The sequence below is a fragment of the Myotis brandtii genome, unplaced genomic scaffold (assembly GCF_000412655.1).
Source record: "Myotis brandtii unplaced genomic scaffold, ASM41265v1 scaffold482, whole genome shotgun sequence".
NCBI classification, from domain to species: Eukaryota; Metazoa; Chordata; class Mammalia; order Chiroptera; family Vespertilionidae; genus Myotis; species Myotis brandtii.
In genome coordinates, this window is record NW_005368420.1 from 783,267 (window position 1) to 806,038 (window position 22,772).

General features: G+C 45.8%; 1 protein-coding gene and 1 pseudogene across 1 annotated transcript in view; one reads left to right on the forward strand and one right to left on the reverse strand.

Moving 5' to 3' along the window:
* The window catches only part of CUX2 (cut-like homeobox 2), a 164,359-nt gene that overhangs the window by 35,676 nt on the left and 105,911 nt on the right, over positions 1-22,772 (reverse strand). Inside the window, exon 6 of the mRNA XM_005876261.2 lies at positions 11,617-11,695. Coding sequence (XP_005876323.1) covers positions 11,617-11,695 — 79 coding nt within the window. The remainder of the gene's footprint in view (positions 1-11,616; positions 11,696-22,772) is intronic.
* Positions 8,025-8,546, forward strand: LOC106727815 (annotated as a pseudogene).

Below are 22,772 nucleotides of genomic sequence, written 5' to 3' on the forward strand. Positions count from 1 at the left end.
GGAGGCCCTGCAGGTCCAGGGTGCTGCCTTGTGCGCTCTGTCCAGGGGAAGCTGAGCTCAGGTGGCCCCTGGAGAGGCTGGAGGAGGGGGTTGCGGAGATACTCATACAGGTTCAGCAGGTTCCAGGCTCTGTCTTTCCCCCTCATTCACTGTTAACAGGGTAGAACATGGTGGGTAAGCTCACAGAATCTGAAGTCCAATTTTGGGTCCAAATCCCTTGGGGCCTTGAGCCTCAGTTTCCCCACTTATAAAGTGAGAAAAACGTAACAGTGCCTACTTCCCAGAAACTATTATTGGAAGATTAAAACAGATGAGAGAGGCAGTATGATTTAAGGACCTTTGGACAGTTAGAACCTTCACTTTCTCACCTGTAAAATGGGGCAGCACATGTAAAGCGTGGTTGTGAAGACTGGGCGAGAGAACATGTATAGAGATTGCACAGTGCGAGGTGTAGCAGGGATTGCTAAGTGTTGACTGCTGAGAGGAGGCAGTGCTCCTGGTCTCGTGGTGCCCTGGGGGCTGGCTGGCTGCATTGTGACCTCTGTGAAACCTTGGGACAGGAATAGCCTCATATATCTCAGCAGTCCGTGGGAGATCCAGAATCCAACAGTTCTCCTTTGAATGTCACTTTGGGACCCAACGACTCCAGCTTAGAAAGTCACACTGTGGAGGGACCTATCAGGTTAATTTGTGCAACACCCCTCACTCCAGTACACAGATGGGGAAAAGTGGGGTCCAGTGACTTCACAAAAGTCTGCCAGCACGTTGGTAGCTGGGCCGAAATGGCCTTGGGCCTCTTCTTCCCATTATACTGCCTCCTGGCTCCCCAATTTGAGGGAGAGCTGGGGAGGGGTTCAGATGACTCAGTCAATGTCAGGCTATGATGAATCCTAACAGCCAAAGTATTTGAACATTTTAGAATTCATTCAATCTTCACTACAACACTGAGAGGTAGGTATTGTTGCATTCCTATTTTACAGATAGGGAAACTGAGGCACAGGGAGTGTGTGAAGGTAAAGCCTGGTATGGTAGATACTGCCATCTCCATTTCCCAGACAAGGAAATGAAGGCCCAGAGAAGAGGTGCCATGTGCCCAAGGTCACCTTGCTCAGAAGTGGCAGAGGTGGGATTTGAACCCAGGTAACTCTGCTGTGGGCCAAGCTGCCTTGGGGTAGGACATGGGGGATTTCTTACTATTGGGTCAGGAGCACAAGACTGAGGGCTCTGTTCTTGGCCTTGCTGCTGGCTTGCTGTGTTACCTTGGACAAAGCACCAGACCTCTCTGGGCTCTGGACTCAAATTCCTATTTTAAGTATATCCTGGGCATACAATCAACATTGGATGTCATCAGATAGGGGTGGAGTCCTGCTGAAATGAGTGCTTTGGCCCTGGGCCTACTCCTCAGAGCTGGGATGCTCAGGGAGGGTGATTATTAAACGCCTTCAAGCTGAACTTCTGTTGTTTTAAACCACCCAGTTTGTGGTAATTTGGTATGGCAGCCCCAGAAAACCCATACACTGTGCTCTGGAAGCTAGATGTACAAAGTCAAGGTATGGGCAGAGCCATGCTCCCTCCCAGCTTCTGGTGTTGCTGGCATCCTTGGCTTGTAGCGGCATCCCTTCAATCTCTGCCTCCATTGTCACATGGCTTTCTCCTGTGTGTGTGTCTCTCTCTCCTTCTTATAAGGACACTAGTCATACTGGATTAGGGTTCACCCTAATGACCTCCTTTTAACTTGATTACAGTTGCAAAGACCCTATTTTCAAATAAGGTCACATTCACAGGTACCCAGGAGGACACAGTTCAACCCATAACATGTGGTAACTGGGTACAAACTGTGAGAAAGGCCCACTCCTCTCCTGCTGCATCCATTTCACCTGTTGTTCAGGGGACAAGCTTGTTCTATACGAGAAAGCAGCAGGTTCTGGGCTCTGATCCACCTGCATTTTCATTCTCTCCAGCTACTGAGGAATTAGGCTGTGGGTTGAGTAGGGTCCCTGCTCTGAAAAGTACACAGCAACGATGATACTCATTTCCCTGGGCATTTTCTACTCGTTATTTCCTCCCCAGCACAGTGGAAGTCCCAGATGTGACAGGGTATGGGTAAAATCACTTCTTCCTACTTCCCCTATTTGGGAGAAGTTCACAGAGCCCATAGCTACATTGTTGGGGGTTGGGTCAGGGAGGGAAAAAATTACTAGCATCCAGAAGACTGGAACGTTCTACCAAATTATATGTATGCAAAATGCTCGGCCGCGGTGGCTGGCAAATCCAAGGGCTTCCCACTTACTCTGTCTAATGGTATTGTTCGGCACATCAGCTGAATGTCACTGGCTGCTCTTACAAACACAAAGAGAAATGACAAAAGATCTTTAAAATGTTTGGAAGAGGTTTCTCAGAGAACCTGATGGCTACAGGGGCCTGGGAAATCTTGCTTTCAGTCCTCAGTCCTCCTTTGAGGTGTCTGTTTGGGGCAGAATAATGCCCCACATCCCCGAGGTGTCCCATCCTAACTCAGAACCTGTGAATATGGTATGTTACATGGAGGAGGGAATCAAGGTTGCAGATGAAGGTGGTAGAGTCAGAGAGAGAGAGTGAAGGCCCTATGCTGGCTTTGAAGGTGCAGGAAGGAAGTAGAAAGGTGACACTAGGCATACAATGTGTTCAAAGTTTCAGTGCTGCGCCAGGTGCACTCAGGCTGCTCCCCATGTCAAGTGACCGTGCCTGGGGAAGTGCTGGGTCCTGTCGAATCCCCAGTCTCCAAAGTGACCCGTGTGCCCTGGTGTCTGGCAAACCTCATACTCTGGTGTCAGAAGTGACAGAACATCCCTGAAGCCAGGGATGCCCAGGTTTCCGCCGGGCTCAGCATTTCCACTGGAAACCTTTCGGCCAACACCTGCAGCTGCCCAGAGCCATGAGGGGGACTTAAATTTCCCCCACTTCACTCCTGCAACATACAGATGGTCCACATATAGACAAGGGCAGTGCAGAGGGAATCCAACGACCTGAGATCCAGCCTTAAAAAACTGCCAAAACAGGGAACCCCAAATCAGACATGGATTAACTGAGCACATTGGCAGACTCGAAAGATCAAGCAGGAACCATTGGGGTGGCAGGTCCTGGCAGGCGTGCGGGAAGGGGAACACCGTTAGGAGGCAGAGTGCCTTGTCTTACAGCCATCAACCTGCTCTCTGTGCATAAATTGCTTAATAAAATGACTAATTCATTTTGGTTACATTGGATCTAAACCCCTAGAGAATACTGCCAACGAATTTATAATATTTTAATACCACAGCAGGCTTTCCAAAGGCACTGTCGGACGAGATGGGTAAAACATCTATTCCACTTTCCACCACTAGTTGATGCTGTTGGTGTTTTTTAAAAAGGGTCTGGGGTTGGAGGGTGGGGGGAGAGTCAGGAATCTAGGAGAAGCTGTCCCATTTCTCCCACGTGTCCATCTGAGGGAAAGTGGCATTTGGAGCTTTTTTAGGAAAGCTGGAACCGTAAAGGCTGTCCAAGAGGCTGTTTAGAAACACATATATGCAGAAGTATGCATGCGCCCCTCCAATATACTTCAAGACAGAAGTCTACTTCCATCTGGGTCCCGGCTCCAGGCTCCTGTGTGGGTGGCAGGCTCAGGCTATCGATGGTGGCAGTGGCAGTGAGAATAACTTTGATCCTTTAATCTTAGTTTTTTAATAGCAGAAGGGGTGTGGTTCCTTATACACAGCTGTGAGCTATACATATGTCCGCCCACCTTTTCTTCTCTCCATTGCCAGGGCTGGTTGTTTCAGGAGGTCTCCTGGCTTAAGCATGCACAGAGAGGCCTTCTTTCTTGGCACTGGGTGGTGATGGTAATAATAACACCAACAATAACAATGACAACCACTGTTTACTGAGCATTTACTATGTGCCAGACACTCAGCTAAGGACTTTACACTTTTCACCTGGTTTAATCCTCCCAGAGGTACCAGGAGGTAAGTGTGCTTTTCCAGATGGGGAATCAGAGGCTCAGGGAGGTAGACAGTTACATTAAGCTTTTCCTTTTTATGGGTAAAGTAGTTTTTTATGTTACCCTTTGGTGTTCCCCTGACCCTACACTACCAACCAAGCAGAGGCATATGTGGGGAGGAAGGGAAGGAGGTGAGGACAGGCAGAGACAGTTTCTCATTATACTAAAATCCATATTTCCTATATCTGTGAAGGGGGCTTATCCACTAGGTGGCAGTAGAACTAGTCATTTGGGACAAACACAAAGCTAAATTCTTAACCTTCCTCTCCACTTCCACTAACATGTATTTCAGATGGTTCAGAGATTCAAATTTTTAAAAGTTAAGATCATAAAAGTACTAAATAAACCTATAACCTTGAGCTAAAAAGAGGCTTTTAAAATATGACATGAAATCCAGAAGCCATAAAGCAAAGGTTTAGTAAAATTCTCTACTATCCACAAACATTTTTTGAATGCCTACTATGCACCATATGCAAGAGACATTATAAACAAAAGGCAAACTAGGAGAGGAAATAGAAAATATATTTACCAGGACAAAGGTTAATATCCCTAATATATGAAGAGCATCTACAAATCAATACGAGATCTCTCTGATAGAAAAATGGGCTAAGGGTACATGAACTAGTGATTCACAATGGAATAAATACGAGTGGTTCATAAACATACAAAAATATTTAATGTAACTAATAAATGAAGGAGTGCAAAATAAATCAAAGAGAAAAAAATTCGTATTCTCTCTGACCACTGATTCTGAGGTTGTGGTTAATACATCGCTACAATATATTTTCCTTCCCAAGTTTTCTTCCTTGTCCTGTGAACTATAGCACAATACCTATAAGTTGTGTGTTCCTGAGCACCTTAAATGCCCAGTGTTGGAGAGGAGATTCCGTAAATTACAATACAGCCACACAAGCGAGTGTGACACACAATGAACCAAAGTTACTCAGGATTTTTAATCACACAGGGGAAAACGATGCTTGTGGTGGGTGAAAGGAAACAGGATGCAAATGATTCATGTAGAATGAATGATGATTTTGAAAAAGTACGTGGGGAAAAAAGGTCAGAAAGAAAAGCAACAAAATAGTCCCACTGCTTTTCTAGTAGGTAGTTTTCTCTCCTTTCTACTTTTCTGTATTTTCTGAATTTGACAGTGTGCATATGGGACTTTTATAATTGGGGAGAAAAAAATTTTAAATCCCTAAATATCACAAAGAATTTTCCTATTCCATAGACTCAGTAACCCTGTTGGCTAAACAGCTCACTTCACATCTGTAACAACTGACAGAACCTTGTGAAATCAACAGCAAACACTTGTGACTCTGTAATTTATCCCCTGATGTCAGCGTTGCAATGGGCTACTGATTACTAAACCCTCCAAATGCTTTCATGCACAGCATATCAAATCCTCAGGTCAACGTATGAATAGGTTTTATTATTATCCCTTTGCTAAAGACACAGAAACCAGAGCTCAGAGAGGTTCAGGCCCTGTCCAAGGTCACACAGCTCGAAAACACCAAGCTGACAGTCTACCACCTGTGTCTGCCGCTGTAGCTCAAGCTCCTAAGCTGACCAGCTTTTTGCCTCCTGAGGAGGAGCAGGGAGATCTCCCGTATCAGATTTTTTTTTAAAATAGGGTCTTTTTAAAAAAATATATATTTTATTGAGTTTTTTTACAGAGAGGAAGGGAGAGGGATAGAGAGTTAGAAACATCGATGAGAGAGAAACATCGATCAGCTGCCTCCTGCACACCCCCTACTGGGGATGTGCCCGCAACCAAGGTACATGCCCTTGGCCGGAATTGAACCTGGGACCCTTCAGTCTGCAGGCCGATGCTCTATCCACTGAGCCAAACCAGGTTAGGGCCCGCATCAGATTTTTAAAAACCAAACTAAAGCAGAAAACACATTTTGGGGCACTCATGGCCGGAATGAACCTGGGACCCTTCAGTCTGCAGGCCGATGCTCTATCCACTGAGCCAAACCAGGTTAGGGCCCGCATCAGATTTTTAAAAACCAAACTAAAGCAGAAAACACATTTTGGGGCACTCACCCCTCTAATCTTATCTCTTCAGCCTCCCTCTTACTCACTCTTTGCTTATTTTGATTCTTTTCCTTTTTTTGCTTTTAACTAATCATTTAGTTAACAAGTTAGCTTTCTGAAGCTGGGTCGGTTCCTAGTGACTCTATGAGCGTGATAAAGAAATCAGCCGTCATGGATCCAGAAGTCAGAAAGGTTTAAATCAAATCATCCTCCACAACAATGACATTAATTATGCTTTTAACACGTTTTACTGCTTTTTTTTCTCACTTCACGCCACATCTGTGTGAACAATATCCAAAAGATTTACGGTCTTCTTTCGTAATTACAGACATACAGGCTGCACACTTATCAAAATACTTGCTGAGCAATCACACTATATCGCATTCTCTGCCAAAGATTTGCGTTGGCAGCAGTCATTCAAAACAAAAATGTTGAATCAGGACTTGTGTGGCTTTGCGGGGGGGCGGGGGGAGTATTTCCACAAATAATTTGCCTGTCAAGAAATATAAAAACAGGAGAGTGCATATCCTGGCAAATTTTCCTGGAGTGTTATTTTTATGGAGGGGGTTGGGGCCGTGTGTGTGGGGAAGACAGCGAGCAGGGTAGCTCTGAGCACCAAAAACACATCTGACATTTGGTTCTTGTGTCTGCGGATAAAATTTAATGAGAACAAAATATGTCTTCCTAATTCCCCCAAGAAATCATTAAAACATTTTGTTATTCTTAAATGTCTCAGAATGAATTAGAGCCCCTAAAGGGGCTGTTCGTATGGTACGTCTCCATCATTTAGGGCTCCTCATTCTCTAACTTGGTGACAGCTGGGGACATACGTTTCCCCCTGCCCCTCCATTTCCGGGGAGGGAGCTGGGAAATCAGACGCGTGGAGTCAGCACCAGGCTGGGAACAACCCTTTGGGGAGAGGGCGAGAGGACACAAGGACCTTCTGGAAAGTTCCTGCCTGTCTTGGGGGCTCTCAAGGCCCCCCAGCTGGCACTGCAATCCTGGCCTTGTGATTGTGATAACAGCCGTATCTCCAGAGAGATGAGGGTCCCATAATGAACCCCAGAAATGAGACCTCCTTTTCAAGTGGAGGCTGTAAGCGCCTTCTCATTCCCAAGCACTAGAGTCGTTGGTGTTCCCCTGGGTTTGTGACAGCAGGCTGGTTATTCGAGCAATGATCTGGTCACCTCTGCCACCAGAATGCAAGCTCCCTGAGGGCTGGGCTCCGTCTGCATCAGTGAGCTCATGGTCATGTTCCCAGTGTCTTGCAAGTGCCAGGCACACAGCAGGCACTCAATAAATGCTATCTGAGTAAATAAACACATGACAAGCAGAGGGCTTTTTATTCAAATAACCCTTCCTCCCCTTTCTGCATCTGAGTTGTATTTCTAATTCATTCACCGAACAGTTATTAGGTGCCTACTGTGTACGGTGTTCTGGGTTATAAAATTAGTATGACTCAGTCGCAGGCTTGGAGAATTTTACTTCTCCAAGGGAAGCCAGATACTACAAGATAGTAGGTGTCACTTAGCAAAGTACCACTATGTGCCATGCTTGCCGAAGCCTCCCACAGCTGTATGAGGTAGGTCCTCATATTACTCCCAATCTATAGAAGAGGAGACTGAAGCTCAGGGAGGTGAATTAATTCATCCGCAGCCACCCCGTGAGTAAGCGGTACAAGCAGGACTCCAACCTGGATCTGGCCCTAAGCCTGGAAACACAAGCCTGTATCAGAGCTGCCCCTGGTGCTATAGATGAGGTACTATGGGGCCCAGTGAAGGAGCCTCGTGTGAGGACTCCTACGAGGCAACTTTGGGCTCTGTACTGAGTCACCCTCCAATGTCATTTGTTATTGAGACTGTGGGTCTTGAAAAATTGAAAAGAGTGTGAAATAGGAGGGTATATTTTTCCAAAATGTTTCGGAATAACTCTGATGAGGGTGAAGACCTTATAAACAAAAAGCTGCAAAGGGCTCCCTCTTGCAACTCGGCCACCGACATGCCATCCAGACTGAGGAAGACCGGAAACTTTGGGGCCACGTGAGCCACGGCCACGGCCGCATCGGCAAGCACAGGAAGCACCCGGGGGGCCGCGGGAATGCTGGCGGCCTGCATCATCACAGGATCAACTTCGACAAATATCACCCAGGCTACTTTGGGAAAGTTGGTATGAGGCATTACCACCTGAAGAGGAACCAGAGCTTCTGCCTAACTGTCAACCTTGATAAACTGTGGACCCTGGTCAGTGAGCAGACACGGGTGAATGCTGCCAAAAGCAAGACTGAAGTTGCTCCCATCATTGATGTGGTGCGATCGGGCTACTACAAAGTTCTGGGGAAGGGAAAGCTCCCAAAGCAGCCTGTCATTGTGAAGGCCAAGTTCTTCAGCAGAAGAGCCGAGGAGAAGATTAAGGGTGTTGGTGGGGCCTGTGTCCTGGTAGCTTGAAGCTACATGGAGGGAAGTTCATTAAAATGTCCAAGTACTTAAAAAAAAAATTCTTACAGGTTCTAGGAGTTAGGGTATCAAGGCCTGGGGTCCTCTGCAAACTTCCGTGAGGAAGAAAGAAGCCTTTTGACCAATCCTGACTTGAACTTTTTCATTTATAAAGTGAGAATGATACCTGTTGGTAACGCTTGTGTAGATAAGTATTAAATAGTTGAAAGGTTAAAAAAAAAAAGCTGCAAAGGGCTTCTTGGATATGTCTGGTGTGGTCTTCAGGGGCTGCAGACACATGGCTATTTCAGTCTCACACTACAGGACTATGCCATCTGGGGGTGAGAGTGGGGCAGGGCACAGAGCCCTGGGGGGGCTGTGCTGTTTAGCGCCAGCCATTCTCACCACCAAAGCATTCTCATTGAGAAAGCCCACATGGTCATGCTGCCTTCCTGAAAGTAGAATCAGGGCAGAGCATAGGACTGGGGCAGAGGGGGTCAAGGCTGCATATGCCTCTGTAGGGGGCTGAATGGTGACCCCCAAGCATATGTCCATGTCCTAATCCCTGGAACCTGTGAATGTGACCTTATTTGGAAAAAGCGTCTTTGCAAATGTAATGAAGTTAAAGATCTTGAGATGAGATGGTCTTGGACTATCTGGGTGGGCCCTAAATCCAATGACCCCAAATCCTTATTAGAGAAAGGAGAGGGAGATCTGGGACACGAGACAAAGAGAGAAGAAGCCCATGTGAAGACAGAGGCAGAGACTGGAGTGATGTGGCCACAAACCCACCCTAATTCCAGGATGATCTCATCTAGAAGTCCTTCACTAACTGTACCTGCAAAGACCCTGTTTCCAAATAAGGTGACATTCTGAGGTTCAGGGTGGCCATGAATTTTGGGAGGATCTTTTCTTTTTTTTTTTTTTTTAAATATATTTTATTGATTTTTTACAGAGAAGAAGGGAGAGGGATAGAGAGTTAGAAACATCGATGAGAGAGATCTATCAGCTGCCTCCTGCACGCCCCCCAGTGGGGATGTGCCCGCAACCAAGGTACATGCCCTTGACCGGAATCGAACCTGGGACCCTTCAGTCCGCAGGCCGACGCTCTATCCACTGAGCCAAACCGGTTCGGCGGGAGGATATTTTCTAAAGTTGCCCAAGACAGGTGAAATGAGGAACGCTCCTATCCTAAATTCAAAGATCCCACAAACAATTTTTATTTCAAATGTTAATGACTCTGCCTTCTCTGTGGCTTGGCTTACAGTGGGATTGTACTTTCCTCTTCAATCAAACCCCAATCAATACCCACAGCACTGATTCCTGCAGCTCATGGAAGGACGTGGGAAAGGTCAGGGGGCTGTCTGAGTAGAGGGAGTTAGCACAGTGGGGTCTCCTCACAGCTCCACCACTGTTAACAAATCACTACACCTTTCTAGGCTCTCTTTTCTGAGTCAATAAATGAGATGGTGGCAAAGGATGGGCCATTTTTAATAAGTCCAACTTTTTATAGAAGTATATCAAGAAACAGCATCTCCAGCCTCCGGAGGCCCCTCCCAGGAACTGTTGCCACTCGATGTCTAACAACACAGGTTAATGTTTTTTAAATTGAGGTGAAATTCTTATAACATAAAAGTAACCATTTAGCCCTAACCAGTTTGGCTCGGTGGATGGAGCGTCGGCCTGTGGACTGAAGGGTCCCGGGTTCGATTCTGGTCAAGGGCATGTGCCTTGGTTGTGGGCACATCCCCAGTGGGGGGTGCTCAGGAGGCAGCTGATTGATGTTTCTCTCTCATCGATGTTTCTAGCTCTCTATCCCTCTCCCTTCCTCTCTGTAAAAAATCAATAAAATATATTTTTTTAAAAAAGTAACCATTTAAAAGTGTACAATTCAGCAGCATTAGTATAACCACCACCTTTATCTAGTCCCAAAACATTTTTATACCCTTAAAAGGAAACCTGGTACCCATTAAGCACTCACTCCCCATTCCCTCCTCCCTGCCTGCCTGGTAATCATCAATCTGATTTCTGTCTCTATAGATTTGCCTATTTTGGACACTTCATATAAATGGAATCCTTTATTATGGCCTTTTATGATTGGCTTATTTCACCCAGGATCATGTTTTTGAGGCTCATCCACATTGTAGCATGTGTCAGTGTTATTCTTTTTACTAGTGGCCCGGGGCATGAAATTCGTGCACATTAAAAGGGAATTAATTAGAGGAAATATTTTAATATTGGTATTTGCCCTTCTCTATAATAGAAGTGTCAGAAATGAAAGAAAATTAGTAAAATGTATATGAAAATCTCCCTCCTGTCAGAGTCTGGAGCACACCACGGGGCCCAGAGTCAAGTCCCTGCCCACCCGCGTGCGCCTTGAAATCATGCAAGATCCAGCCCCGGCCAGCCCCACCCCCGTCAAGCCCCACAGGGCAGGGGCACAGCCTCGGGTCCCGCGGTCCGGCCTCAGGTCCCCCTGGCCCCGGTGCAAGGGCGTGAGGGTGTGATGACCATTTGCATATTAGCTCTTTATTATATAGAATTACTGAATCATAGACCATTGAATGGACAGAGCTTATTTGTTTATCCATTCATCCATCGATGGACATTTGGATTGTTTCCCCCTTTTGGTCACTGTGAATAGTGCTGACAGGTTAATTTTTGTCTGTCTTCAGGTTTTATGTAAATAGAGCAATATAGTACATGTTTTTTTGGGTTTGGCTTTTGCTGTCATCAAATTTTTGAGTTTGGCTGCACCATGTTGGAGGAAACTTTTGAGGTCTTTCTTTCAGCACACTGCTGGCAGAAAGCACTTGGTGCCATTTGTCCTCTGTGGGGGGCAAGACAGGCTTCTTGGATTCCCAAGAAAGTCCAGGTGGGAGATCATGCCAGGAGCCCCCCAAAGCTCTCTGGCTGACATTAGAAGGTAGTGGGGGAAGATGGAGAATCCATGTGGGGATGTCACACCAGACTGGGCACAGAACCTATCACCCCCCACAATCCCCACCCATGGAAGGCATGAACTTGCCCAGGAGTCTCAGCCTATTCCCAGACCCCACCATGAGGAAGCTCCTGTGTAATGGCTGTTTCTTCTAATTAATTCTTTAATTATGGAGCCCAAGCATTTCTTACCTGGTGTTTCAATTAATTGCTTGTAAACACTCAAGAAAGCAGCCTCAGCTTCCTGACTTCTTTTACTAAGGGCCACCACCTTTGGAAACAAAAGAAAAAGTCATGTGTAACCATGGTATATGAGCCTACAAGCAAATTTGATCATTTTCAACCTGTGCAAACATGGGATGGGAGATGGGAGAGGGAAAATGAAGGTTGAAAGTATGGAGTTAGAAAATTCAGGTTCACATCCCAGCTCTACTGCATTCTGGCTGTGTAACCTTGGGCAAGTCACTGGCCCTCTCTGACCCTCAGTTTCCTCATCTGTAAAATGGGAGTAAGTAATAGAACCTACTTCCTAGGCCTGTTGTGAGGATTAAATGAAACTGCATATAAGCAGCTATTAGCACAGGGCACATAGTACGTTATTTATAGTTACTATTATTATTCTTATTATTAAAAGGCCACACTGGATGTTCAAACATGACCCATGTTATGAGGAAAAGGGAGGCACACTGGGGAATATTTCTTGCCACTGAAAATTAAAGAGAAATCATGGAATCTCTAGTAAGATAGCAAATAGCTTCAACAAATGTCAAGGGTGACAGGGTTATATGAAATAGTTCCTGGTATACCAAAGGCACTCAATAAATGCTTCTTGACTGATATACATGGGTGACTAACTCAGTGGTGACCTACATTCACTAGCTCATTTTCTTGCTCATAGGCTTTTCTTGTTCTGCCAGTTTGACTCTATGAGATGCATTTAAGAGAGACATAGCTGGGGCTCAGCTCCACATCCATCTGCTCTGGGCTCTGAATTCCGAGCTCTGGCCTCAAGCTGTTTTGATGGTGGCTCTTGATGGTCAGTCCCTTTGGCTTAATCCTGGCCTCCCCTGCATATGAGCTCCTGGTACCCATGTGCTACCATCCCTACCCTCCTCAAGGATATCCTGGGGCGGGTATCTCACTTTGGACTGGAACAGCTTTATTCTCCCTGGCATCAATATACCTCTCTGTCTGGTGCCAACTTCCTAAACCAGCGGTTGCCAACCTTTCGGATCTCACCGACCACCAGTGGTCTGCAGACCACCGGTTGGTGACCGCTGTCCTAAACGATGAATCTATCAGAGCATCTACTTCTCAATCACCCTCTTTCAGAGTTGGGCTTTTCTTATGAATCCCAGTGAATCCCAACTAAGAGGGTGTTTGTTATTGGATTCCTTCCCTCTGGGAGCACACTGTCTGGTGCACAGAGGGTGCTCAACACAATTTGTTGAAAGAACAAATCCAAGTGGGTTGCACCCACTTGGGTCCTGTCCGACACCATTCTGGAGAAATGACTGGGGCCAATTCTGAGACAGTCCATTCACACAGTGGCCAACTGAGGCACAGGCCCTGGAGACAGGCCACCTGGGTTCAAACCCAATAAGTTCTATCACTTACTATATGTGTAGCCTTTGACAGGCAGGACACTTAAATCCCTGTACCTCTACTTCCCCAGGTGTAAAATGGAGATAATAATATGATAACCTTCCTTAAATGGTTGCAAGAGGATCAAATGATTTAACACAGGTAAAGTCCTGTGCAAGACTCCTGGCATGCATTAAGCCCCATAGATATGTCACCTCTTGGTATGAGCAACCCCTTCCTTCTTGCCTATTATGGGGACAGGCTCTGCCCAGTGCTAGGTGGTAAGCCTCAGTTGTGTTCATCTCTGGTCTCCTATGGAGAGCACCTGAGCAGTGCACTTTGGGAAGAAGAATTAGAAAGCCACAGTGGCTCCTCTAAGGCAGTGGTCAGTAAACTGTGGCTCGGCAAACCACGCCTTGCGAGCCACATGTGGCTCTTTGGCCCCTTGAGTGTGGCTCTTCCACAAAATATCGGCTCTTCCACAAAATACCGACTTCTGTGCATGGGCCACGAAGTTTCAATTGCACTGTACGTGCGCGCCCACATGTGATATTTTGTGGAAGAGCCACGCTCAAGGGGCCAAGAGCCGCATGTGGCTCGTGAGCCGCGGTTTGCCGACCACGGCTCTAAGGCTTCCAAAATGGCAGCCATAAGTCTCATGTGGCTACTGAGCACTTGAAATGTGATGAGTCCAAATGGAGATGTGCTGTGAGTACAGAATACACACTGGATTTTAAAGACTTACTATGAAAAAACAGACTTTACTACAGTTTATTGGCATTTTTTATACTGATTACATGTTGAAATGATAACATTCTGGATATCATAGGTTAAATAAAACCTATTTATTATTATTCACGTTACCTGTTTTCTTTCTTTCTTTTTCTTTTTTAAAATATATTTTTATTGATTTCAGAGAGGAAGGAAGAGGGAGAGACAGACAGAAACATCCATGATGAGAGAGAATCATGGATCGGCTGCCTCCTGCAAGTCCCCCACTGGGGATCGAGCCCACAACCCAGGCATGTGCCCTTGACTGGAATCAAACCTGGGACCTTTCAGTTCGCAGGCCGACACTCTATCCACTGAGCCAAACTGGCTAGGGTTACCTGTTTTCTTTTACTTCCTAAAAATGTAGGAAATGAAAAATATAAAAATATATTCATGGATCTCACTGCATTTCTATTGGACAGTGCAGCTTGAAGGATTTACAAGATCCACATTGAATTCATTATTTAAGAGGGGTAGAGAGAAATGTATGGTGGATATTGAGCAAGTGATTTTTAAAAAGTCAGTTACAAAAACTCCTTAAGCTCTCTTGTTATTGTGAGAACAGTCTCTGATCTTTTGCCTTCCAGAGTGAATGAGAGTACTCTCATTCATTCAACAAACATTTCTTGAGCATCTGCTCTGTGCCAAGCACTATGGGCTGAGAACTCAGTGATGAAAGAGGCTGACTCAAGCCCCACCCATATTGACCTCCAACTGGGGAGACTGACATTATAGCAGATTCCCCAGATAATTAATTATAAGAGCTAAATGCTTCAAACAGGCCTTGAGTGTGTGCAAGTGGGGGAGGCTGACCCAGTTTGGTGGGTGGAACATCAGGAACTGTCTCTTCAAGAAGGGGAAGATGGTGGACAGAAAGAATGTTCTAGGATCCAGGCAAAGGGAAAATCACCAAGTGTGGGCAGATTTTTATTCTTGCTGAGATGGACAAGACACAGTTTCTGCTTTGGGGAATCACAACTAAGTGGGAGACACAGCTACGCCCAAGAGGAACCACAACATGGGAGGAGGTGATGCAAACACTGGGGCTCCTAGAATAATGTGAGGGGGCAAATAATTCAGATTTTTTTGGGGGGGCATTCCTGATGGGCCAATAATAATAACAATAAATGTAATATTCATATGTGCCATATGCTCTTACTATTCATGATCATCTCTCTCCATAGACATACCAATCACTGAAGGTAGCTGCTGTCATTATCTCCATTGTACAGAAGAGAAAACCAAGGCTCAAGGAGGTTAAGTAACCTGCCTAAGATTACGCAGTTAGTAAATGGTAGAGCAAGAGTCACACAGGTCTGGAGGTTCAAATTACTGTTCTGAATCCAGACACTGGCCCCTTTCTCCTGGATAGAAAAAACCCTCCCAGCCTATAGGGACAGTCACTTGGACCCCCCTCCCCCCATGGATGCTGTTATCTATGGCTGTACCAGGTCAGGGGCTGCTGTGCTGCCCACCTGGAGCCCAAGAAAAGCCATGAGAAATTCATCTCCTGATCCCTGCATGGAGAATTATCAGAGTAGTCAGTGAAAAGTCTTAATGCTTCATTTTATAGTCATCACTCTGAGCATGTGTGGTGGCTGGGGTTTGGGGAAAGGCATTAGAATATTCCATGGACTTCTAAAAAGGAACCCTGGGCGGAAGTGGGGGAAAGTGCTAGAAGATTTCTTTAATGTTTCCCTATCTCTGCCTACAGCACCCTCTATTTTTCATTCATGGCTCTTATCACTTTATAATGGTGTATTGTTTATATGTGACTGCCTTCTTATAGGTCTCCCTACTAGAGCTGTGCTGTCCATACAGTAGCCACTAGCACATGTGGCCACTGAGCACTTGAAATGTGACTCAGATGAGCTGTAAGTATAACATATGGAATTTATAAGTCTTGGAATGTAAAAAGGATTACATAATATCTCAATAAATTTTACAATGATTTTATGTTGAAAATGATAATATTTTGGACATATTGGGTTAAAATATATTGTTAAAATTAAATTCATCTGTTTCTCTATACTTTTAAAAATGTAGCTATTAGAAAATTTTAAATTACATGTGGCTTACTTTATATTTAAACTGGACAATACTGGTGTAGAGCAAGAGTTGGCAAACTATGGCCCTTCCTCTGTTTGTATAAATAAAGTTTTATTGGAACACAGCGATAGCCATTCTTTTATGTATTGGCTGCTTTCATGCTACAATGGCTGAGTTCAACAGTTGTGACAGACATCCTGACTGCAAAGCTGAAAATATTTACTGCCTGGCCCTTTACAGAAAATGTTTGCTGATCCCTCATTTAGAGGTTTTCTAAATGGCTGGACAATATTTTCAAAAGCAGAGATCAGAAAACATCCTGACTGGCATCCAGTTTGAATTGGTTCAAGTTTAGAGCTTCCCATAATAAATATGAGTCCTGAAGACAGTAGCCGTTTGGATATCTAACTTGTTTAGCCTTGTTTTAGAGTAATGACCTTGTCTGTTTCCAGAAAGCCAGTTCTGATGGTTCACAGCCCAATCTAGTGCTGGGCCTAAATGTCATCAAGCATCACCTGGCCTCAGCTTGTTCATCCATCAGGTGGGAAGAAAAATTTCCATCTGCCTCAGAAGCTATTGGAGAGGAATGAGCTAACATGTGGCAAAGAGTCCCATGGAAGTTGGCAAAAAATTTTATAACAAATCAGATAATTCTTCTTCCAACCATATAGGATGTCTTTTCCAAGGTCTGCAGCTCGAATGCATTTCACTCATGTGCCCAGAACAGGTGAGCACAGCATAAATAAAAGGCCACGTGTTTCTACCATGCAGAAGGGTGGGAGAAAAGTATTCAGAATGACAGATTTGGTTTGTGACAGGCAGATCTCTGAAGGCCATCTGGGAAAGGAGGAGGAAGAAGTGGAGGAGGAGGAGGTGGCGGCCAGCTACAGACACCAAGAAGGTCACCATCAGAAATAGCTTAGCGTTTGACGGAGCAAGTGGCATTTACACCACCTGCTGTGGTAGAAGGGGTGAAAATGTGTTTGGTTCCCCCCAAGTATGAAAATAACAGGTGCAGAACCGGGTAAGCCAGAGAAGAGGCAAAGCCTATTCTAGCTGCCTGGCCTTTGTCTATCAGGTGGTTAAACCAGGTAAATGTGGGCTTCCATGATGACTGTCTGAGATAGCAGTGACATCTACTGGGTACTGAGAACTGCTCCATGCCGAGACCTTTACAAGGAATGGTCAGAGCTTCCGGAAACAGAACCCTCATTCTGTGCTCAGTGCTGTATCTTTGGAATCTCCCCAACAACTCTAAGACATGAGCACCATTACTGTCCCCATTCTACAGAGGAAGAAACAGGTTCAGGGAAACCAAGTCACTTGGCCAAGATGAAAGAACTAGTTAGTGGCAGAGGTGGATCTCAGCCCAGAATCCTCTAATTACAAGGCCCAGACTTGCAACCAGAAAACCCGTCGTCTCAAAATGTGTCACACAGCCCCACAGGCGTGAAAGAGGGAATCTTTGCTCAAGGCTGCATGTGCTTTCTGAGTGGACATATACAAAATATACTAATACACTGGACGCTTGGACAAGAGCTGCAGGAAAAAATCCCCTTCACCTTGGCTTAGCCCAGTGTCTTCCCAAATGCATTTGGCCACAGAACTTTTTTCTTCAGAAAATAAACCTGGAAATTTGTGTTCTGACGAACACACTTTGAGGACAGCTTCCCTTTACCACGGGGTCCTGGGCTCTGGGGTGTGTGTGTGTGTGTGTGTGTGTGTGTGTGTGTGTGTGTGAGGCATGGTGGTTCTGGGAGATGGGGGATCTGATACAGCAGGATTCTGGAAGACACTAAAGACTGATGGGTAATTGAGAGGAGATGGGTGCTCAGAGGGTCTCAGAATCAGCAGCTCTGAGGAGGAGACAGAAGGAATGAGATCTGCAAGAAAAGGAATCAGCCCAGGATGGCAGGGGGCACCCTAACAACTTCTGAAGCCTGGATCTCCCTCTGGGGTGTATATATCTGGGCAACAAAGAGGGGCAAGAAGAATTAAGAGAGACAAAAGGAGGAAGCTGGCATGGAGAGTGAGGGGTAGGAGTGAAGGGGCATGGAAAGCAGGGGATTCAGACAACTCGGGGGTTCATGGACACGGAGGAGAGCACAGAGAAGGGGGTCATGGAGAATAAGGGAGGCACAGACATGGAGGGCAGCAGACTCGGGGACACACACTACAAGAGCAATCTACAACTAGCTGAAGATATTTCAGGCTATTTTGTTGAGAGGAATAGGGTGTATTCTGGGCTGTAAATATTCAAGAGGTGGGGGTGGGCCAGGGGTGGGGAGAGAGGGTGGAAATTTCAAGGAGACTCAGTCTTAGAAAGTTCTAAATTCTCAGAATGGATTCTCATATGAGGTACTGAGCCTCCCATCAGAAGAGGCATCCAAGTACATAACCAGTTATTTGTGAGGCTCTAAAGGTACTCAGGGAGACCTGCACATGGGGAGGTTTGGCCAGATTATCCAGAAGGCTCACATCTGATTCTAAGAATCTATGCGATAGATCGCTTTTCCTTATAGTAATATTCTGATTTTACCTGATTTCATACCAGGTGAAATGGGATAACATTGACCTTGTTTGGCTGAGATGAGTATTATTATTATTAATAATATCAGTGACTGCCTGGCTGGCATGGCTCAGTGGTTGAGCGTTGACCTATGAACCAGGAGGCACGGTTCGATTCCTGGTCAGGGCACATGCCCAGATTGCAGGCTCAATCCCCAGTGTGGGGCATGCAGGAGGCAGTCAATCAATATTTCTCTCTCATCATTGATGTTTCTATCTCTCGCTCCCTCTCCTTTCCTCTCTAAAATTAATTTAAAAAAATATAAAAATAATAACAGTGACTACTAAGCACTGACTCTGTCAGGCACTGTGCTAAGTGTTGGACATGTATTAACTCATTTAATCCTCACAACACTTTCGGGGGGTGGTTGTTACTGCAATTTAACAGATGAAGATACGAGGCGCACAGGAAGAGGGAGTCAAGGAGACGCCATGGTTTGGGGCATGAACAACTGGATGTTCTTGAGTAGCCACTGTTACGATTTTCCCCTCTATCAGAGTCCAGGACAGGACAGGTCAGGAGTGGGCACTAAATCAAAAGTGACTGAATTAACCACTACCATAAGGAAGGCAGTTAAATGGCTATATGAACTAATCTTTCTGAACTACAAACTTTAGTAAAACCCCACGTCAAGAGGATGACAGAGTGACACCCTCCAACTAGCCCAAACTAAGCTGCAATCTTGGAGGCTCTGTGGAGGCCTCTTGCAAGCTCTTTGATGGAGTAGCTGAGGAACCCATGGTTAGTGGGGAGGGGACACAGCCCAGGATCTGCCCCGAGGTCCTGGGCACTTGTCTCCCTCCAGGAAGCTAATAGCAGGCCAGGAAAAGGAAAAGCTGGACCTGGAGTGAGCAGACCTGGGTCTGGATTCAGCTGGGGTTTCGCATCCCTGTTCACCATTGGGCAAGTCACACCCCCTTTCTGAGCCTTAGTTTCCCCATCTGTAGAGTGAAGTGCTGGGCTTGAGTCCCCTTCCCGCCCAGTTGTGCAATGATTCTAATTTCCCCGAGCAGACAGGCAGACAGACACACACCTCCCACACATCATTCCCCACCCCACTGAGGTTTTAATCAAAGACAGTGCAAGGTCTTTTTTCCCTGTGCTCATGCTCTCCCAGCAGGCCCACCCAGGCTCAGACTGAGGGTGCGTCTGTTGGGAGACTGTGAGGCAGGGGAGAAAAACACCGTGCAATTTTATTCTAATATTTGTAATTATTCCCAGGCTGAAAATAAGGCACAGCACAAAGTGTTTTCAAATGTCGGCATTAATGAACACGTTTTATCCAACATAATACAGGCCCCCAAATGCATTTATGTCAGGTTCCCTGAGATCTTGTGAGCAGCACCCCACACTGGGCTGGCTTTCACGGCTTGGAAGCAGCGCAAAAATGAAATGTCCCACAAGCGTAGCCTGGCAGGCCTGCTATTAGCAACAGTATAATCATCAATTACGTCCAATCACAAACCACTGATTTTATAATTATCAAATGAAGTTCTAACTTCTCACCTCCGCTCAGTGGCAAATAATATCTCTCAGTTCAAAAAGGAAGTCTCCCCCCACCCCGCCCCTCTTTTCCCCCTCTATTTTTCTTTTCCTCTTGCTTGCTCTCTTCTGGGAAAAAGAATTTCCAGGCCTCCATGTAAGACTGCATTTAAATTGCTTGTCACTCAAAACAAAGGCGAGCCACTCATTTGTAATTCACCAGCCACCTGAACAGACTGCCTGTTTTCCTTTAAGCATCCATGCACTGAAGCACAAAGATCATTTTTCTATTGTTAAAATTGTATAAGCCAGGGCTTTTTTTAGCAGCAAATACACAATTTCACTTTTCTTCTGAGGGCTCCCGGCATAAAAGGGAAAGGAGGCTTTCTCTAGTGCCTTACAAATAAATTTTGCCTTAAAAAAATCAACTATATGCTCATATAATGAGCTAAAAAGCTATCAAGGCTGTAACATATGAGGGCAGGACAGAAGTTATGTGTCCTGTCCTGCCCAGGGTGTGGCCAGTGTATGAAACTGGATGATTAAGATGAATTCTCAAGGGCGGTGGAAGCATCCGTGTCCATCTCCCCCTTTTTGGGAGCTGCTGATACCATGACCACGGCTCCATGCTGACTGGCATTTGGCCGGCAGGCTTTGAGAGCAGGAACAACCCAGGAATGAGGGCCCCAGCTTGGAACTTGCTGTTCCAGCCAAAGGGGGCTCCTGCTGTGTGTCTGACTTTCTGGCTACCTCACTCCAGAGGGACAAGCCACAGGCGACTGCCATGGAGCCCTGCATGCAACCAACTTCCTGTGGCTCAGCCTCTGAAGGCCAGGCCCATTTTGACAACAGCTTGTTTTTTCTGAAAAATGGATCATATTCATACAGCTTCCAATTTTAATCTAAAGCTTTTTATAATTTGCAAAGACCTTTCACAGGAATCAGTGCATCTGAGCCTCCACACACTCCGAGAGGGTGGCCCTGAGCAGGGAGGCAGGATCCTTGTTCGAGAGGCCCTGTGGGGCTGACACAGCAGCTCAAAGTGACATGGGAGAGGCCGAGGTAGGTTGTGGACGGGGTCTTTGGTCTCAGAGCCAGCCTTCGTGGAGCAGGGAATCTGGGGCTGGAATCTGTGTGACTCCCCATTGAAGTAGGAGAGTAGCTTCTATTTTGGGTAAATTAGAACAGACTCAGGTTCACCCCTAAAGTACCCCCTTCTTGTGTCTGAATATGCTGTGCTTTCCTAAATGGGAGAGTAAGGAATGGGGCTCCCACTAGCCCACCTGAAGTTCCTCATACGCCGCAGCCAGTTTTTTCTCTGCAGAAGAACTCACAAAGATTCCTGGTTTAAAACAACAGTGAAACCAATTATGAATGATACCGTGATGGTGGATACATGTTATGCATTTGTCAAAACTCACAGAATGTATAATACAAGGAGTGACCCCTCATGTAAATGACAGGCTTTTTGTTAATAACAATGTATCAGTACTGGTTTAGCAACTCTAACAAATGTACCATAATGCAAGATGTTAATAGAGTGGTGGAGGGGAAGGAAGAGGGAGTATATCGGGGCTCTATACTTTCGGATCAAATTGTCTCTAAATTTGATAGCTCTAATAACAGTCTATTAATTAAAAAAATAAAGACAGTAGTGAGCATGTAGAAAGCAGTTACTGTTTCAGGCACTGCTCTAAGCATTTATCACATTAACTCATTGAATTCATACAACAGCCCTGTGAGATCAGTATCATTAGCTTCCCCATTTTACCAGTTGAGAAAAACAAGACATCAGAGAGGTGAAGTAATTTGCCCAAAGTTACACAGCAAGTGACTGAGCTAGTATTCACACCCTGGGCTCCAGAACATGTGCCCTTAGCCGTGAGGATAATGAGATTATTGCTGGGTTGTCACCAAAAACCTGTCTGTCCCCTTCCCATGGAATACTGTCCTGTATGTGCATCCCATCTTGCTCACATGTCACATAGTGCGTTAGTCTGGGGTCATGAACGATGGGTCCAGGGCCAGATGCACCCCATGGACATATTTTCTTGGACCTTCTAGTGTTTTAAAAATATTTGAGCCATTAAAATTCATCAAGTTACATGCTTAAGATTTGCACATTTTGCCGTATGTAAATTTATACCTCCATAAAGCACTGTGAGCATGAAAATATGTGCATATATATTGAGCCAACATTTAAAAACCAGAAGAGATCCAAGTTTCTGGCTTCTCTTAGAAAATCATAGGATCTGGCCATTCTGAGCCCACATTCCACTGACACCCGCCTTGAGCCCAGTAGCAGCCTCCTGTTGAGACAGGTGGGGGTCGGCAGTTCACCCCAGGCTCCCCATGCACCTGCAGTTCAGGTGTGGGCCTGGCCTACACTGACACCCTTTTCCCCTGGCTTTGTTTTCCCCACACTCTTCTTGAGTCCTATCAGCCCCCTACACTTTCCTTCATTCAAGTAGTGATTTCATGGCCTGGATGAAAACGAGGAGTGATGAGAGGGTGTCTTGAACTGGTCTTACTTCCTGCTTCCAGGCCCCACGTGGCTGGCAAACTGCATTTCCAAACTGCAACTCCATGTGAGCCCTCCACCCAAAATACAGATCGGTTAGACCCTACAAACTCAATCCATCTGGGCTTGGAGAAAAGGAGCCATTTAGAGCATCTGGATAATTCTGTATCAACCTGGGTGATGAGAAACTTGTAGGCAAAGCTGAGAAAGACCCAGCAGGGCTTGGTGTTCTGCTGGGAGTGGGGGAGCAAGGAAGATGGGTCCTGGAGGAAAGGGGTGAGTCGGTGAGGACAAGAGGAGACCACAGGAACAGATTCAGCTGGAGATTCAAGGAAGGGCTCAAAAGCACCAGGGTTTTGGAGTCAGGTCCGA